We start from the raw sequence: 21,821 nt of genomic DNA, 5'->3' as shown, positions 1-21,821 counted from the left end.
CTTAGGCTCACCGGTTGGTGTCAAGAACTGTAACGTTGCTGGGTCTTTCACGCTCAACGGTTTCTTGTGTGTATCAAGAATGGTCCACCACTAAAAGAACATCCAGCCAACTTGACACAGCTGTGGGAAGCATTGGAGTCAATATGGGCCAGCATCCCTGTGGAATGCTTTAAACACTTTGAAGAGTCCATGCCCTGATGAATTGAGGCTGTTCTGAGGGCAAAAAGGGCGGTGCGTCTCAATATTAGGAAGGTGTCCTTAATGTTTTGTGCACTCAGTGTATGTTTGTTGCTTTATGTAATGGCATATATTTTTATGTTTCATGTAATGTCACATAATTTAATGGTTTATGTTATAGCATACATTTTAATGCTTTATGTAATTTATTTTATCTATTGAAATATAGTTTTGATATATTTTAACATGTAGTTTGATATTGATTCATTATGTTTTCCAGAATCTCCAACCAAACTCAGAGATCAGTCTCTCCAGTACCCAGTCATCTGTCCATGAAGAGTGACTCCTCTATGCATCATCCCATTTATTTTAGTGATGGATCAGGGACCTTTGACCCCAGGTAAGTTACTGGTCAGAATTGATGATATTACTATTGAAGAGTAGAATCTTCAAGATCTGGAACAAGATATATTTTGTGTATCAGAGTATAAGATGTGAGTCTGCTTATCTTTTGTTGTTTATGTCATATATTTTAAGACACTGTGTGTACAAAACATTATGAACACCTGCTTTTTCCACAACATAGACTGACAAGATGAATCCAGGTGAAAGCAGTGATCCCTTATTGATGTCACTTGTTAAATCCACTTCAGTCAGTGTAGATGAAGGGGAGGTTACAGGTTAAATAATTAGCGTCAAGCCTGAACGGGGTATTGTGGTAGGTCTCAGGCACACCGGTTTGTGAAGAATCTAAAATTCTAGTAATGGCATTGTGGACATGTTATTCATTCCAGAGACTACTACCACACTCAGACAGTACAGTATACGGTTCCCAGCTGTCTGTCTGTGAACAGAGTATACTGTTCCCAGCTGTCTGTCTGTGAACAGAGTATACTGTTCCCAGCTGCCTGTCTATGAACAGAGTATACTGTTCCCAGCTGTCTGTCTGTCTATGAACACAGTATACTGTTCCCATCTGTCTGTCTATGAACAGAGTATACTGTTCCCAGCTGTCTGTCTGTCTGAACAGAGTATACTGTTCCCAGCTGTCTGTCTATGAACACAGTATACTGTTCCCAGCTGTCTATGAACACAGTATACTGTTCCCAGCTGTCTGTCTATGAACAGAGTATACTGTTCCCAGCTGTCTGTCTGTATGAACAGAGTATACTGTTCCCAGCTGTCTGTCTATGAACACAGTATACTGTTCCCAGCTGCCTGTCTATGAACACAGTATACTGTTCCCAGCTGTCTGTCTATGAACACAGTATACTGTTCCCAGCTGTCTGTCTATGAACAGAGTATACTGTTCCCAGCTGTCTGTCTATGAACAGAGTATACTGTTCCCAGCTGCCTGTCTATGAACAGAGTATACTGTTCCCAGCTGCCTGTCTATGAACAGAGTATTCTGTTCCCAGCTGTCTGTCTATGAACTGTTCCCAGCTGTCTGTCTATGAACAGAGTATACTGTTCCCAGCAGTCTGTCTATGCACACAGTATACTGTTCCCAGCTGTCTGTCTATGAATAGAGTGTACTGTTCCCAGCTGTCTGTCTATGAACACAGTATACTGTTCCCAGCTGTCTGTCTATGAACAGAGTATACTGTTCCCAGCTGTCTGTCTATGAACACAGTATACTGTTCCCAGCTGTCTGTCTATGAACAGTGACTTTTCCATGGATCATCCTATCAATTCCAATTGTGGTGGATCAGTTACCTTTGACCGATGACCTGTCACTAGTCAGAATAATATTACTAGTGAAGAGAAGAATTTTCCAGATGTCATATAGAAATGTTTTGTAATTTGTAGTTTGTTGGAACTAAGTTTATTAGAGGAATTACTGCACCCTCCTCTATCTCTGTAGTGGATGGTCTACTTTGTTAGAGGATCAGTATCTCTCTCTCCTTTATCTCTGTAGTGGATGGTCTACTCTGTTAGAGGATCAGTATCTCTCTCTCTCCTTTATCTCTGTAGTGGATGGTCTATTCTGTTAGAGGATCAGTATCTCTTTCTCCTTTATCTCTGTAGTGGATGGTCTACTCTGTTAGAGGATCAGTATCTCTCTCTCCTTTATCTCTGTAGTGGATGGTCTACTCTGTTAGAGGATCAGTATCTCTCTCTCCTTTATCTCTGTAGTGGATGGTCTACTCTGTTAGAGGATCAGTATCTCTCTCTCCTTTATCTCTGTAGTGGATGGTCTACTCTGTTAGAGGATCAGTATCTCTCTCTCCTTTATCTCTGTAGTGGATGGTCTACTCTGTTAGAGGATCAGTATCTCTCTCCTTTATCTCTGTAGTGGATGGTCTACTCTGTTAGAGGATCAGTATCTCTCTCTCCTTTATCTCTGTAGTGGATGGTCTACTCTGTTAGAGGATCAGTATCTCTCTCTCCTTTATCTCTGTAGTGGATGGTCTACTCTGTTAGAGGATCAGTATCTCTCTCTCCTGTATCTCTGTAGTGGATGGTCTACTCTGTTAGAGGATCAGTATCTCTCTCTCCTTTATCAATGTAGTGGATGGTCTACTCTGTTAGAGGATCAGTATCTCTCTCCTTTATCTCTGTAGTGGATGGTCTACTCTGTTAGAGGATCAGTATCTCTCTCCTGTATCTCTGTAGTGGATGGTCTACTCTGTTAGAGGATCAGTATCTCTCTCTCCTGTATCTCTGTAGTGGATGGTCTACTCTGTTAGAGGATCAGTATCTCTCTCTCCTTTATCTCTGTAGTGGATGGTCTACTCTGTTAGAGGATCAGTATCTCTCTCTCCTTTATCTCTGTAGTGGATGGTCTACTCTGTTAGAGGATCAGTATCTCTCTCTCCTTTATCTCTGTAGTGGATGGTCTACTCTGTTAGAGGATCAGTTTCTCTCTCCTTTATCTCTGTAGTGGATGGTCTACTCTGTTAGAGGATCAGTATCTCTCTCCTGTATCTCTGTAGTGGATGGTCTACTCTGTTAGAGGATCAGTATCTCTCTCTCCTGTATCTCTGTAGTGGATGGTCTACTCTGTTAGAGGATCAGTATCTCTCTCTCCTGTATCTCTGTAGTGGATGGTCTACTCTTTTAGAGGATCAGTATCTCTCTCTCCTTTATCTCTGTAGTGGATGGTCTACTCTATTAGCCTCTATGGGCTATGTGGGACGCTAGCATCCCACCCCCGGTACACCCTATCAACAGCCAGTGAAATATCAAGGGCGCCAAATTTGAAAACTATTAAATGTCATAATTCAAATTTCCCAAACATACAACTATCTTACACCCTTTGAAAGATAAACATCTCTTAATCTAACCACGTTGTCCGATTTCAAAAAGGCTTTACGGCGGAAGCATAAAGTTAGATTATGTTAGGACAGTACATTGACAAAACATTACATACAGCCATTTTCAATGCAAAGACAGGCGTCACCAAAAGCAGAAAACCAGCTAAAATTATGCACTAACCTTTGACAATCTTCATCAGATGACACTCCTAGGACATTATGTTAGACAATACATGCATTTTTTTTCTATCAAGTTCATATTTATATCCAAAAACAGCATTTTACATTAGCGCATGATGTTCAGAAAATATTTTCCGTCCAATACCGCCAGTGAATCAGCACAACAAATTAAAAAATTACTATTCGAAAACATTGGTAAATTATAATATTGTCATTCAAAGCATTATAGATTAACATCTCTTGAATGCAACCTCATTGCCAGATTTAAAAATAACTTTACTGGGAAATCACTCTTTGCAATAAACGAGGTACTATGCTCAGAAAAATGATGTGGCTAATTTCTGCACTACCAAATGAGGAGTCACAAACACACACAGTCCGAGTTAAACTACATCTTTAATACTTAATTAAGATACTTTTGCAAAAGCACTTGACCCCCAATAATGCACTCTCTCGAATGAACCATTGAATGAGGTAATTATACAATGGCTACAGAGATCTTTATAGCAAGATCCACCCCCTTCAACGTACATTGACAAACCACAGATAGTTAGTAATAGTTCACAAAGGTTAAGTTTTGTATGACAGATATCCATAAAACACATCAGACAGTAACTGCTATGTCAACCTGGTTCATTGAATAGCCCAGTATCTGGTCTCCTTAGAACCGTCCCTCCCTGGTACGGTATAGAACAAAACTATTAGCCCATTTCCTCTGGAATGCTTTTAGACGTTCTTAACAAAATACATCATAAATATCCTCTGTCAGTGGTATCTCATGGTGGCTCATCCTCAGGAAAACACCTCCTCACCCCCCTCCTGGACAAACTCACTGAGAGGGGAGGGACCTGCACACAGACATTGTGGAGACAAGTCATTGGTTCCCTATTAATCACGCCATCCCTTCACATGGTTTAAGAATAGGTAAAGACACATTCCCATGATGACAAGTCTGACCTCTCCAATCTCTGGGCCCCTAGTGTCTGAGTCCCAGCTAAGGGAGACGTGCAAAGGAAAAAACACCAGAGTCCAATGGACACTTTCTAATGACAAGTACATCAAATAAGCATATTATAATAATAAAACATCTTAATTATCTATGTTACCCAACTAATTCTGATTCAGCCACGACAAAAATAGGCTAGGCGATAGATACCAGCGCCATCTTGGAACCATCTAAAATCAAATATACTATTGTAAATATTCACTTACCTTTGATTATCTTCATCAGAAGGGACTTCCAGGCATCCCAGGTCCACAACAAATGTAGTTTTGTTCGAAAAAGCTCATAATTTATGTCCAAATACCTCCTTGTTGTTAGCGCGTTCCGTAGGCTACTCAAAATGTACGACGCGCGCGGGACTTGTCTTCACGAAAGTACAAAAAAAATATATTTACGTTCGTTCAAACATGTCAAACGTTGTATAGCATAAATCTTTAGGGCCTTTTTCAATCAGAACTTCAATAATATTCAAGGCGGACGATTGCATTGTCTTATAAAACGTTTCGGAAAGAAAGGGTCCCCACATGCATGCGCATCATAGTAGAAATGGACACCCGCCTGTGACCTAGTTTACAGCCTTCTCGTTCGGTCAGTTTTTACAGGAGAAGACTCAAACCACTTTGTAAAGCCTTGGGAAGTGAAAAATGAATCTCTGTAGTGGATGGTCTATTCTGTTAGAGGATCAGTATCTCTCTCTCTCCTTTATCTCTGTAGTGGATGGTCTACTCTGTTAGAGGATCAGTATCTCTCTCTCTCCTTTATCTCTGTAGTGGATGGTCTACTCTGTTAGAGGATCAGTAGTAACATCTACAAGTCTCTCTCTCCTTTATCTCTGTAGTGGATGGTCTACTCTGTTAGAGGATCAGTATCTCTCTCTCCTTTATCTCTGTAGTGGATGGTCTACTCTGTTAGAAGATCAGTATCTCTCTCTCCTTTATCTCTGTAGTGGATGGTCTACTCTGTTAGAGGATCAGTATCTCTCTCTCCTTTATCTCTGTAGTCGATGGTCTACTCTGTTAGAAGATCAGTATCTCTCTCTCCTTTATCTCTGTAGTGGATGGTCTACTCTGTTAGAGGATCAATATCTCTCTCTCCTTTATCTCTGTAGTGGATCGTCTACTCTGTTAGAGGATCAGTATCTCTCTCTCCTTTATCTCTGTAGTGGATGGTCTACTCTGTTAGAGGATCAGTAGTAACATCTACAAGTCTCTCTCTCTCTCTCTCTCTCTCTCTCTCCTTTATCGCTGTAGTGGATGGTCTACTCTGTTAGAGGATCAGTATCTCTCTCTCCTTTATCTCTGTAGTGGATGGTCTACTCTGTTAGAGGATCAGTATCTCTCTCTCCCTTTATCTCTGTAGTGGATGGTCTACTCTGTTAGAGGATCAGTATCTCTCTCTCCTTTATCTCTGTAGTGGATGGTCTACTCTGTTAGAGGATCAGTAGTAACATCCACAAGTCTCTCTCTCTCTCTCTCTCTCTCTCTCTCTCTCTCCTTTATCGCTGTAGTGGATGGTCTACTCTGTTAGAGGATCAGTATCTCTCTCTCCTTTATCTCTGTAGTGGATGGTCTACTCTGTTAGAGGATCAGTATCTCTCTCTCCCTTTATCTCTGTAGTGGATGGTCTACTCTGTTAGAGGATCAGTAGTAACATCTACAAGTCTCTCTCTCCTTTATCTCTGTAGTGGATGGTTTACTCTGGCAGAGGATCAGTCCAGGTGTGCGGTGTGCCAGCAGGTGCTGAGGGATCCAGTCTCTATCACCTGTGGACACAGGTTCTGCAGACAGTGCATCACCAGACACTGGGAGAAACCTGCTCCTTCAGGAGACTATGACTGTCCTCAGTGTAGAAAGAGATCCAGAACACTTCCTGTACTACAGCACCTGAGGGAACCCAATGATGCAAGAGGCTCTGAAAACAGTAAGAACACTTGTGCACGTGTGCTAGGTCAATACCTCAATATGATTAAGTGTTAACTACAATAATATGAGATAATATAAGTTACTGTAGTTGTGGAAGATCCACTTTTCATCCTGTCAATGAATGTGTCTGATACACATCCTTTTACTCCTCCCTTGTAGTGGATGACAGCCTGCAGAGAGCCATAGTAAACCATAAAGACAGCCTGCAGAGAGCCATAGTAAACCATAAAGACAGTCTGAAAAGGAGGTATGAATGTGTGATAGAAGGCATGGAAACAGCAGGGAACCAAACTCCCCTCAACAGGATTTACACAGAGCTCTACATCACAGAAGGAGAGAGTGAAGGTGTTAACAATGAACATGAGGTGTGGCAGCTAGAGACAGCATCCAGGACACCAACCTCACATGACACAGCAATCCACTGCAATGACATCTTTAAACCCTTACCTGGCCAAGAGAGAAGCATCAGAACTGTGCTGACGAAGGGCATCGCTGGCATCGGAAAAACAGTCTCTGTGCAGAAGTTCATCCTAGACTGGGCTGAAGGGAAGGCAAACCAAGATGTGGAGATCATATTTGTGCTTCCTTTCCGGGAGCTGAACTTGATCAAAGATCTCCAGTACAGTCTTCTCAGACTTTTAAATGACTTCCACACAGAACTAAACATAGGCAATGCACAGAAACTCACTGCCTGTAAAGCTATGTTCATCTTTGATGGTTTGGATGAAAGCAGACTTCCATTGGATTTCCAGCACAATGAAAAGGTGTCTGATGTCACCCAGACATCATCTGTTGATGTTCTGCTGACAAACCTCATCAAGGGGAATCTGCTTCCCTCTGCTCTCCTATGGATAACCTCCCGACCAGCAGCAACCAATCAGATCCCCCCTGAGTGTGTTGACCAGGTGACAGAAGTACGAGGGTTCAATGACCCACAGAAGGAGGAGTACTTCAGGAAGAGATTCAGTGATGAGGACCTGGCCAACAGAATCATCTCACACGTAAAGACATCAAGGAGCCTCCACATCATGTGCCACATGCCAGTCTTCTGTTGGATTTCTGCAATAGTCCTTGAACACATGTTGAGTACAGACAAGAGGAGAGAGATGCCCACAACTCTGACTGAGATGTCCATACACTTCCTGCTCATTCAGACCAGCCTGAAGAACCAGAAGTATCATGGAAGAGATGAGATGGATCAAGAGGAGCTCATGGAGTCAGATAAGGAAATTCTTCTGAAGCTGGGGAAGCTGGCGTTTGAAAATCTGGAGAAGGGTAATCTCATGTTCTATGAAGAAGACCTGAAAGAGGCTGGCCTTGATGTCAAAGAAGCCTCAGTGTACTCAGGAGTGTGCACACAAATCTTTAAAGAAGAGTCTGTGTTATTTCAGAGAGTGGTGTACTGCTTTGTTCATCTGAGCATTCAGGAGTTTCTCTCAGCTGTCTACATGTACCATTGTTACACAGCCAGGAACATCGATGCGCTGAAGCCCTTCCTCAAGAGAAAGTCTAAAGGTGTGTCTGAAGAGCTAACCTTGCATGAGCTGCTGAAGAGTACCGTGGATAAAGCCTTGGAGAGTAAGAATGGACACCTGGACCTTTTTGTCCGCTTCCTTCATGGCATGTCACTGGAGTCCAATCAGAAACTCCTACGAGGTCTGGTGACACAGACAGAAAGCAGTCCAGAGAGCGTCAAGAAAACAATCCGATCCCTTAAGGTGATGCAGAGGAAGAACATCTCCCCTGAGAGGTGCATCAATCTCTTCCACTGTCTCATAGAGATGAAAGACCATTCAGTACAGAAGGTAATCGAAGTGTACTTGAGGTCAGAAAAGAGATCCAAAAACCTCACACATGCTCAGTGTTCAGCACTGGCCTACATGCTGCAGATATCAGAGGAGGTTCTGGATGTGTTTAACCCAAAGGAATACAAGACATCAGAGGAGGGTCGTAGGAGACTGCTCCCAGCTGTGAAGCGCTGCAGGAAAGCTCTGTAAGTATTACTGTAAATATCGCACACCAAAATAAATTGTAATTATAGCAGTATTTTCATTGGCTGACTGGCTCTAAGTACCCATGTAACTATCCCTCAGAACAAACTTTACTGTATGTAGGAACAACAGTATTTTCATTGGCTGACTAAACTTTCTATCAGCTGAAAACTCTTAAACTATAATACAAACTGATCAGAAAGGTTGTAGCATTGAACCATAAATGCACGATATACACATTATTAGTGCACGGCTAACAGTGTAAGCAGGGAAAGCTAAGCGTAACATTTTAATACAACCTGTCTGTCATTGTATTTCTTCTGTGTTTGCAGACTCGCTGGCTGTAAACTTAGAAACACATCCTGTGAAGTGTTGGCCTCAGTTCTCAGTTCAAACCCCTCACACCTGAGAGAGCTGGATCTGAGTAACAATGATCTGAAGGATTCAGGAGGGAAGCTGCTCTCTGCTGGACTGGGGAATCCCCACTGTAAACTGGAGACTCTGAGGTCAGTATTATATATAGTGTGGACTGTATACTCAATACAATCTAAATCTGATACCTCACTGTCTGTCTTTTGACTGATACTGCTTCTTAAACTGGTCTGGTCAGTCAACCCAAATATTTGTACAATACATGTTTCTCTCTACAAGCAATACTTCCATAATTTGTAATTTCTTATAATGATACATTCATTCATTTATAAATATATATTGCAGGTTTCAGGACACTGATTTATCTGAACATGTTGTACAAATATATATTTTCACCACCAAAGAATAGCAGTGTGATTTTAATATGATTTGACTCTTTGCAGGCTGTCAGGCTGTCTAGTCACAGAGGAAGGCTGTGCTTCTCTGGTCTCAGCTCTGAGGTCAAACCCCTCACACCTGAGAGAGCTGGATCTGAGCTACAATTACCCAGGAGACTCAGGAGTCAGACTGCTCTCTGCTGGACTGGAGGATCCACACTGCAGACTGGAGAAACTCAAGTATGTAGAGGGTTTATGTCAATGTTCATATCAGACATGTTTGACTTAAGATGAAGAAGATATGAATCTATATGTTGTTTGAGAGAATAAACCAAATGCATCTGCCATTGTCCTTCTACACTACTCGTTAAGTTAACAGTGTGTTTGTGAAGTCATGATGATCTCTTTGTCAGGCTGTCAGGCTGTGGAGTCACAGAGGAAGGCTGTGCTTCTCTGGTCTCAGCTCTGGAGTCAAACCCCTCACACCTGAGAGAGCTGGACCTGAGTAACAATGACCTGAAGGATTCAGGAGTGAAGCTGCTCTCTGCTGTACTGGGGAATCCCCACTGTAAACTGGAGACTCTGAGGTCAGTATTCCTGTAGTTGGTCAACAAGTGATAACTGTTCAGCAGATCCACATGTGTTTACCAGACACACATAGTCCACACCAAATGTGTTTGGACAGTGAAGCTTACAGTTTTAAATTTGGTGCTATGCTCCAGCATTTTGGATTTGAGATAGAATGTTTCATATTAGGTGAAAGTACAGAATGTCACCTTTTATATGAGGGTATTTTCATACATAGCTGTGTTACTGATAAGAAAGGAAAGCACTTTATGCATGTAGTTCTCCCATTTGAAAAAGTTTTAAATATTCGGACAAATTCACTTATATTGTATTAAAGTAGTCATAAGTTTAGTATGTGGTCCCATATTCAGTGATTACATCAAGCTTGCGATTCTACAAACTTGTTGAATGCATTTGCAGTTTGTCTTGGTTGTGTTTTGGATGTTTTTCCTAATAGAAACTGAATGGTGAATAATGTCCTGTCATTTTGGAGTCACTTCATTTGTATTGTCAGTAAGAATAGAAGATGTTTCTGAACACTTCTACATTCATGTGGATGCTACCATGATTATGAATAAATCGTTAATGATGATGAATGTGAAATTTACAGAGGTACAAAGATCATAGCCCCTCTTTTATTGGTATTATTCTGTATACTTCTGGCCCTTCTTTGGACACTGTGTTAACTAACCTCCAGACGAGCTTCAATGTCATACAACTCTGCTTCCGTCGTCTCCAACTGCTCTTAAATATAAGTAAAACTAAATGCATGCTCTTCAACCGATCGCTGCCCGCACCTGCCCGCCTGTCCAGCATCACTACTCTGGACGGATCTGACTTAGAATATGTGGACAACTACAAATACTTAGGTGTCTGGTTAGACTGTAAACTCTCCTTCCAGATTCACAATAAGCATCTCCAATCCAAAGTTAAATCTAGAATTGGCTTCCAAGTTCGCAACATAGCATCCTTCACTCATGCTGCCAAACATACCCTTATAAAACTGACCATCCTACCGATCCTCGACTTCGTCGATGTCATTTACAAAATATCCTCCAATACCCTACTCAATAAATTGGATGCAGTCTATCACAGTGCCATCTGTTTTGTCACCAAAGCTCCATACAGAGTGGGGGGAAAAAGTATTTGATCCCCTGCTGATTTTGTACGTTTGCCCACTGACAAAGAAAGGATCAGTCTATAATTTTAATGGTAGGTTTATTTGAACAGTGAGAGACAGAATAACAACAAAAACATCTAGATAAACTCATGTCAGAAATGTTATAAATTGATTAGCATTTTAATGAGGGAAATAAGTATTTGACCCCCTCTCAATCAGAAAGATTTCTGGCTCCCAGGTGTCTTTTATACAGATAACGAGCTGAGCACACTCTTAAAGGGAGTGCTCCTAACCGCAACTTGTTACCTGTAAAAAAGACACCTGTCCACAGAAGCAATCAATCAATCAGATTCCAAACTCTACACCATGGCCAAGACCAAAGAGCTCTCCAAGGATGTCAGGGACAAGATTGTAGACCTACACAGGGCTGGAATGGGCTACACGACCATCGCCAAGCAGCTTGGTGAGAAGGTGACAACATTTGGTGCAATTATTCGCAAATGGAAGAAACACAAAAGAACTGTCAATATCCCTCGGCCTGGGGCTCCATGCAAGATCTCACCTCGTGGAGTTGCAATGATCATGAGAACAGTGAGGAATCAGCCCAGAACTACACGGGAGGATCTTGTCAATGATCTCAAGGCAGCTGGGACCATAGTCACCAAGAAAACAATTGGTAACACACTACGCCGTGAAGGACTGAAATCCTGCAGCGCCCGCAAGGTCCCCCTGCTCAAGAATACATATACATGCCCGTCTGAAGTTTGCCAATGAACATCGGAATGACTCAGAGGACAACTGGTGAAAGTGTTGTGGTCAGATGAGACCAAAATGGTGCTCTTTGACATCAACTCAACTCGCCGTGTTTGGAGAAGGAGGAATGCTGCCTATGACCCCAAGAACACCATCTACACCGTCAAACATGGAGGTGGAAACATTATGCTTTGGGGGTGTTTTTCTGCTAAGAGGACAGGACAACTTCACTGCATCAAAGGGACAATGGACGGGGCCATGTACCGTCAAATCTTAGGTGAGAACCTCCTTCCCTCAGCCAGGGCATTGAAAATGGGTTGTGGATTGGGTATTCCAGCATGACAATGACCCAAAACAGACAGACAAGGCAACAAAGGAGTGGCTCAAGAAGAAGCACATTAAGGTCCTGGAGTGACCTAGCCAGTGGAGGGAGATGAAGGTTCAAGTTGCCAAACGTCAGCCTTGAAACCTTAATGACTTGGAGAAGATTTGCAAAGAGGAGTGGGACAAAATCCCTCCTGAGATGTGTGCAAACCTGGTGGCCAACTACAAGAAACGTCTGACCTCTGTGATTGCCAACAAGGGTTTTGTCACCAAGTACTAAGTCATGTTTTGCAGAGGGGTCAAATACTTATTTCCCTCATTAAAATGCAAATATTTGAATAACATTTTTGACATGCGTTTTTCTGGATTTCTTTGCTGTTATTCTGTCTCTCACTGTTCAAATAAACCTACCATTAAAATTATAGACTGATCATTTCTTTGTAAGTGGGCAAACGTACAAATTCAGCAGGGGATCAAATACGTTTTTCCCCCACTGTACTACTCACCACTGCGACCTGTAAGCTCTCGTTGTCTGGCCCTCGCTTCATACTCGTCGCCAAACCCACTGGCTCCAGGTCATCTACAAGACCCTGCTAGGTAAAGTCCCCCCTTATCTCAGCTCGCTGGTCACCATAGCAGCACCCACCTGTAGCACGCGCTCCAGCAGGTATATCTCTCTCTCTATATCTCTATATCTCACCATTACATTGGTAATGGTGAGAGGTTAGCATGTTTTGTTGTAGCCTCTGTCATTGGAAATGGTGAGAGGTTAGCATGCTTTGTTGTATCCTCTCTTATTGGTAATGGTGAGAGGTTAGCATGCTTTGTTGTAGTCTCTGTTATTGATAATGGTGAGAGGTTAGCATGTTTTGTTGTAGCCTCTGTTATTGGTTATGGTGAGAGGTTAGCATGTTTTGTTGTAGCCTCTGTTATTGGTAATGGTGAGAGGTTAGCATGTTTTGTTGTAGCCTCTGTTATTGATAATGAGAGATTAGCATGTTTTGTTGTAGCCTCTGTTATTGGTAATGGTGAGAGGTTAGCATGTTTTGTTGTTGCCTCTGTTATTGGTTATGGTGAGAGGTTAGCATGTTTTGTTGTAGCCTCTGTTATTGGTAATGGTGAGAGGTTAGCATGTTTTGTTGCAGCCTCTGTTATTGGTAATGGTGAGAGGTTAGCATGTTTTGTTGTAGCCTCTGTTATTGGTAATGGTGAGAGGTTAGCATGTTTTGTTGTAGCCTCTGTTATTGGTTATGGTGAGAGGTTAGCATGTTTTGTTGTAGCCTCTGTTATTGGTAATGGTGAGAGGTTAGCATGTTTTGTTGTAGCCTCTGTTATTGGTAATGGTGAGAGGTTAGCATGTTTTGTTGTAGCCTCTGTTATTGGTAATGGTGAGAGGTTAGCATGTTTTGTTGTAGCCTCTGTTATTGGTAATGGTGAGAGGTTAGCATGTTTTGTTGTAGCCTCTGTTATTGGTAATGGTGAGAGGTTAGCATGTTTTGTTGTAGCCTCTGTTATTGGTAATGGTGAGAGGTTAGCATGTTTTGTTGTAGCCTCTGTTATTGATAATGGTGAGAGGTTAGCATTTTTTGTTGTAGCCTCTGTAACTTTCTCACTCATTATTATTCATGATTCATTCATGAATAATGGAATCATCAGGTTTAATTTAGTAGTGTTTAGAAACCTGTTATCTACTCACTTAGAAATAAAATTACTCCAGTCACCATCTGTAATGAACACGATGGGAGACAGAGAGCTGGTTTCAAGAGCAGGGCTCAGCAGGTGTTTATTGTAAAGGACCACAGGTCCAGGGGCAGGCAGAAGATCAAACACGGTCCAAAAATGCAACAGAAAAGGCCGTAGTCTGGGAGATCAGGCAATAGGTTGATAACAGGAAATCCAATGGGCTAAGGTACAGGCAGGGAATAGGCAAAAGGCGTCGTTAGGGAGGCAGGCAAAAACTATCATACACGGGAGGAGTAAATTAAAGGAAACTCAGCGCTCCGAATAGCCGCGTGTCGCAAATCAAACATTACATCACAATGATGGGTGCAAAGAACTGAACAAAATAGTGATAATGACATACAGGTGTGTGAACAGGTGATCTGAATTCAGGTGATTCAGATCTACGTGTTTGAGAGTTGGAAGAAGACGTTACACCATCCACTATTTTAATATTGGGCAAAACACAACCAAAACACAACTAATAACACAACCCTAAACGCAACCCTAAACACAACCCTAAACACAACCGTAAACACAACCCTAAACACAACCCTAAACACAACCGTAAACACAACCCTAAACACAACCCTGAACACAACTCTAAACACAACCGTAAACACAACCCTAAACACAACCGTAAACACAACCCTAAACACAACCCTGAACACAACTCTAAACACAACCCTAAACACAACCCTAAACACAACCGTAAACACAACCCTAAACACAACCGTAAACACAACCCTAAACACAACCCTGAACACAACCCTAAACACAACCCTAAACACAACCAAAACATACCCTAAACACGACCAAAACAAACTGCAAATGCAACCAGTGAGTTTACAACCAAACACAAATCCTTTGACTACTTTAATGCACTATGAGTGAATTGGTCAGAATACTTATGACTTCTTCAAATAGGGGGACTAGATACATAACGTGCTTTAATTTCAAAACGGTGAAACAGGTATGTATTAAAATACCCTCAAATGAAAGGTGACATTATATACTGTCACATCATATAAAACATTTGATCTCAAATCTAAAATGTTGGAGTATAGAGCCACATTTAAAATGTTAGCTTCACTGTCAAAACAGATATGGTGTGGACTGTATACTCAATACAATCAAAATCTGATACCTCACTGTCTGTCTTTTGACTGATACTGCTTTTTAAACTGGTCTGGTCAGTCTACTCAAATATTCATACTGTTCATATTTCTCTCTACAAGTAATATGATAATTTAAAATAAAGATACATTAATTGATGAATAGATTTATCAGGACACTGATATATCTGAAAATGTAGAAACAAATATGCTGCCACTATTTTCACCACCAAAGAATAGCAGTGTGATTTTAATATGATTTGACTCTTTGCAGGCTGTCAGGCTGTCTAGTCACAGAGGAAGGCTGTGCTTCTCTGGTCTCAGCTCTGAGGTCAAACCCCTCACACCTGAGAGAGCTGGACCTGAGCTACAATCACCCAGGAGACTCAGGAGTCAGACTGCTCTCTGCTGGACTGGAGGATCCACACTGCAGACTGGAGAAATTCAAGTATGTAGAGGGTTTATGTCAATGTTCATATCAGACATGTTTGACATATCAGGCTGGTTAAGACAAACATTCTGACCACCACTTGGAGAAATTATATGCTGTGTGTGTCCTGTGTGTGTGTGTGTCCTGTGTGTGTGTGTCCTGTGTGTGTGTCCTGTGTGTGTGTCCTGTGTGTGTGTCCTGTGGGTGTGTGTCCTGTGGGTGTGTGTCCTGTGCGTGTGTGTCCTGTGTGTGTGTGTGTGTGTCCTGTGTGTGTGTCCTGTGTGTGTGTCGTGTGTCGTCTGTGTGTGTGTGTCCTGTAAATGTGTGTGTGTGTGTGTGATTGTCGTGTGTGTGTGTCCAGTGTGTGTGTGTGTGTGTGATTGTCGTGTGTGTGTGTGTGATTGTCGTGTGTGTGTGTATGTGTCCAGTGTGAAACACACATACACACACACATACACACATACACACACACAGGACACACACACACAGGACACACACACACATACACACACACACAGGACACACACACACACACAGGACACACACACAGGACACACACACACACAGGTCACACACACACACAGGACACACACACACACACAGGACACACACACACACTGGACACACACACAGGACACACACACACACTGAACACACACACACACTGAACTCACACACACACTGGACACACTGAACTCACTCGATACACACACACTGGACTCACACACACACTGGACACACACACACACATTGGACACACACACACACACACACACTGGACACACACACACACACTGGACACACACAGGACACACACACTGAAAACGTTCTTTCCAACGCTTGACCAGTGTGTGTGTGTGCGTGTGTGTGCGTGTGTGTGTGCGTGTGTGTGTGTCCAGTGTGTGTGTGTCCAGTGTGTGTGTGTCCAGTGTGTGTGTGTCCAGTGTGTGTGTGTGTTTTGGTCGAGTGTGTTTGTGTGTGTGTGTCCAGTGTGTGTTTTTGTCGAGTGTGTGTGTGTGTGTGTCCAGTGTGTGTGTGTGTTGTGTGTGTGTGTGTGTGTGTGTGTGTGTGTGGTGTGTGTGTGTGTGTGTGTGTGTGTGTGTGTGTGTGTGTGTGTGTGTTGTGTGTGTGTGTGTGAGTTCAGGTGTATCCCTCATTGACTGTCTGTTCTTCTGCTTACCGCTACAGTGTGGAACATGGTGGAGAGAACACAATGAAACCTGGGCTTAGAAAATGTGAGTGTTGACTGCTGTGAAGAATATGACTAAGAATAAGTCTTAATTCAAGTTAAGTCAAAGACCACCATCATTACTTACTTGGTCGTGTGTGTGTGTAATTAATGTGAATAAGTGTGTTTAATATTACCATACAGTATAACATATGATCATTCAACAAGTCTCAAGTTACCTAAACTTCTCCTTTTGATACCTAGAAACATCTACATTAAATGAATTAGCGAAAAGTGAGTTAACATTCTAATGTGAATGATGATGATTTCTAATATTGTGTCTGGTTTCATCCATCAGATGTCTGTGATCTCACACTGGACCCAAACACAGTAAACAGACACCTCTCTCTGTCTGAGAAGAACAGAATGGTGACATGGAGGAGAGAGAAGCAGCCGTATCCTGATCACCCAGAGAGATTTGAGGACTGTGGACAGGTGCTGTGTAGAGAGGGTCTGACTGGGCGCTGTTACTGGGAGGTAGAGTGGAGTGGGGGAATGGGGGCTGATGTAGGAGTGACATATAAAGGAATCAGCAGGAGTGGAGGGGTTAATGACTGTGGGATTGGATACAATGACACGTCCTGGAGTCTGATCTGCTATGATGACAGGTACTTTGCCAGAAACAATAATAATCATTCCACCTCCATAGACGTCCGCCCCTCCAGCTCCCACAGAGTAGGAGTGTATCTGGACTGGCCAGCCGGCACTCTGTCCTTCTATAGAGTCTCCTCTGACACACTGACCCACCTGTACACATTCACCTCCACATTCACTGAGCCCCTCTATCCAGGGTTTAGGGTTGATGATGTTGGCTCTTCACTGTCCCTGAAATAATAACTGGACACACACACACACACTGGACACACACACACACACACACACACTGGACTCACACACACACACACACACACTGGACTCACACACACACACACACACACTGGACTCACACACACACACACACACACACACACACACACACACACACACACACACACACACACACACTGGACTTACACGCACACACACACTGGACTCACACACACACACACACACACACACACACACTCACACACACACACACACACACTGGACTCACACACACACACACACTGGACACACACACACTGGACTCACACACACACACTGGACACACACAGACTGTACACACACACACACCGACTGTACACACACACACACACACAGACTGTACACACACACGCACACACATAGACTGTACACACAAACACACACACACACACACACACACACACACTGGACTCACACACACACACACTGGACTCACACACACACACTGGACTCACACACACACACTGGACTCACACACACACTGGACTCACACACACACACACTGGACTCACACACACACACACACACACACACACACAAACAGACTGTACACACACACACACACACACACACACACACACACACACTGGACTCACACACACACACACACACTGGACTCACACACACACACACACACACACACACACACACACACACTGGACACACACACTGGACACACACACACACACACACACACACACTGGACTCACACACACACACACACACACACACACACACACACACTGGACTCACACACACACACACACACTGGACTCACACACACACACACACACACACACACACACACACTGGACTCGCACACACACACATACACACTGGACACACACCCTGGACACACACCCTGGACACACACACCCTGGACACACACACACACACACACACACAGACTGTACACACACACATACACACACACACGCACACACACAGACTGTACACACACACACACACACACACACTGGACTCACACACACACACACACTGGACTCACACACAAACTCACTGGACACACACACTGGACTCACACACACACTGGACTCACTCTCACACACACACACACACACACTGGAATCGCACACACACACACACACACACAAACACTGGACTCGCAGACACACACACACACACACTGGACACACAACCTGGACACACACCCTGGACACACACCCTGGACACACACACACACACACAGACTGTACACACACACACACACACACACACACACACAGACTGTACACACACACACACACACACACACACACACTGGACTCACACACACACACACACTGGACTCACACACACACACACACTGGACACACACACTGGACTCACACACACACACACACACACACACACTGGACTTACTCTCTCACACACAAACACACTGGACTCACTCTCACACACACACACACACACTGGACTCACACACACACACTGGACACACACAGACTGTACACACACACACACCGACTGTACACACACACACACACACAGACTGTACACACACACGCACACACATAGACTGTACACACACACACACACACACACACACACACACACTGGACTCACACACACACACACTGGACTCACACACACACACTGGACTCACACACACACACTGGACTCACACACACACTGGACTCACACACACACACACACTGGACTCACACACACACACACACACACACACACAAACATACTGTACACACACACACACACACACACACACACACACACACACTGGACTCACACACACACACACACACTGGACTCACACACACACACACACACACACACACACACACACACACACTGGACACACACACACACACACACACACACACTGGACTCACACACACACACACACACACACACACACACACACACACACACACACACACACACACACTGGACTCACACACACACACACACACTGGACTCACACACACACACACACACACACACACACACACACTGGACTCGCACACACACACATACACACTGGACACACACCCTGGACACACACCCTGGACACACACCCTGGACACACACACACACACACACACACAGACTGTACACACACACATACACACACACACGCACACACACAGACTGTACACACACACACACACACACACACTGGACTCACACACACACACACACTGGACTCACACACAAACTCACTGGACACACACACTGGACTCACACACACACTGGACTCACTCTCACACACACACACACACACACTGGAATCGCACACACACACACACACACACACACACTGGACTCGCACACACACACACACACACACTGGACACACAACCTGGACACACACCCTGGACACACACCCTGGACACACACACACACACACAGACTGTACACACACACACACACACACACACACACACACAGACTGTACACACACACACACACACACACACACACACTGGACTCACACACACACACACACTGGACTCACACACACACACACACTGGACACACACACTGGACTCACACACACACACACACACACACACACTGGACTTACTCTCTCACACACACACACACACACTGGACTCACTCTCACACACACACACACACACTGGACTTACTCTCTCACACACACACACACTGGACTCACTCTCACACACACACACACACACTGGACTCACTCTCACACACACACACACTGGACTCACTCTCTCACACACACACACACACTGGACTCAATCTCTCACACACACACACACACACACACACACACACACACACACACACACACACACACACACACACACACACACACACACACACACACACACACACTGGACTCACACACACACACACACACACTGGACTCGCACACACACACACACACACACACTGGACTCGCACACACACACACACAAACTGGACACACACCCAGGACACACACACACACACAGACTGTACACACACACACACACACACACACAGACTGTACACACACACACACACACACACACACACACACACACACACACACACACACTGGACTCACACACACACACACACACTGGACTCACACACACACACACACTGGACTCACACACACACACACACTGGACTCACACACACACACACTGGACACACACACATGACTCACACACACACACACACACACTGGACTCACTCTCACACACACACACACACACACACACACTGGACTCACTCTCTCACACACACACACACACTGGACTCACTCTCACACACACACACACACACTGGACTCACTCTCACACACACATACACACACTGGACTCACTCTCTCTCACACACACACACACACACACTAGACTCACTCTCTCACACACACACATACACACACAAACACACTGGACACACACACACACACACACACTGGACACACACACACACAGACTGTACACACACACACACACACTGGACTCACACACACACACACACTGGACTCACACACACACACACACACTGGACTCACATACACACACACTGGACACACACACTGGACACACACACACACACACTGGACTCACACACACACACACACACACACACACTCTCTCACACACACACACACACATACACACACTGGACACACACACACACACACACACTGGACACACACACACACACAAAGGACACACACACACACACACACACTGGACTCACACACACACACGCACACTGGACACACACACAAGCACTGGACTCACACACACACATGCACACACACACTGGACTCACACACACGCACACACACACTGGACTCACACACACACACACACACACACTGGACTCACACACACACACACACACACACACTGGACTCACTCTCACACACACACACACACACACACTGGACTCACTCTCACACACACACACACACACTGGACTCACTCTCACACACACACACACACACACTGGACTCACTCTCTCTCTCACACACACACACACACACACACACTAGACTCACTCTCTCACACACACACATACACACACACACACACTGGACACACACACACACACACTGGACACACACACACACACACACAGACTGTACACACACACACACACACACACACACTGGACTCACACACACACAAACACACTGGACTCACACACACACACACTGGACACACACACTGGACTCACACACACACACACACACACACACACACTGGACTCATTCTCACACACACACACACACACACACTGGACTCACTCTCTCACACACACACACACTGGACTCACTCTCACACACACACACACACTGGACTCACTCTAACACACACACACACTGGACTCACTCTCTCTCACACACACACACACACACACACACACACACACACTGACACACACACACACACACACACCACACTG

The 21,821-nt window shown here is 44.2% G+C and overlaps 2 protein-coding genes across 2 annotated transcripts in view; one reads left to right on the top strand and one right to left on the bottom strand.

The window, feature by feature from the left end:
• Positions 1-21,821, bottom strand: part of LOC115171939 (NLR family CARD domain-containing protein 3-like) — a 1,137,260-nt gene that overhangs the window by 572,468 nt on the left and 542,971 nt on the right. The gene's annotated exons all lie outside the window — the stretch shown is intronic.
• Positions 495-8,564, top strand: LOC115171938 (NLR family CARD domain-containing protein 3-like). The gene is made up of 3 exons (XM_029729201.1): positions 495-577; positions 6,302-6,537; positions 6,699-8,564. The coding sequence occupies exons 1-3, from the start codon at positions 510-512 to the stop codon at positions 8,534-8,536; spliced, it is 2,142 nt and encodes a 713-aa protein (XP_029585061.1). The 5' UTR covers positions 495-509; the 3' UTR covers positions 8,537-8,564.

This window comes from Salmo trutta, chromosome 32 (assembly GCF_901001165.1).
Source record: "Salmo trutta chromosome 32, fSalTru1.1, whole genome shotgun sequence".
Lineage (NCBI taxonomy): Eukaryota > Metazoa > Chordata > Actinopteri > Salmoniformes > Salmonidae > Salmo > Salmo trutta.
Note: the sequence above shows the minus strand (reverse complement) of the source record. Positions and strands in the feature narration are given on the sequence as shown.

What these genes read in the sequence shown, in the direction of transcription:
- LOC115171938 (XM_029729201.1), top strand. Translation starts at nt 510, where the DNA reads ATGAAGAGTGACTCCTCTATGCATCATCCCATTTATTTTAGTGATGGA. An exon ending in TCAGGGACCTTTGACCCCAG is followed by an intron (nt 578 to 6,301) that starts GTAAGTTACTGG and finishes TTATCTCTGTAG; the next exon opens with TGGATGGTTTACTCTGGCAG. An exon ending in TGCAAGAGGCTCTGAAAACA is followed by an intron (nt 6,538 to 6,698) that starts GTAAGAACACTT and finishes CCTCCCTTGTAG; the next exon opens with TGGATGACAGCCTGCAGAGA.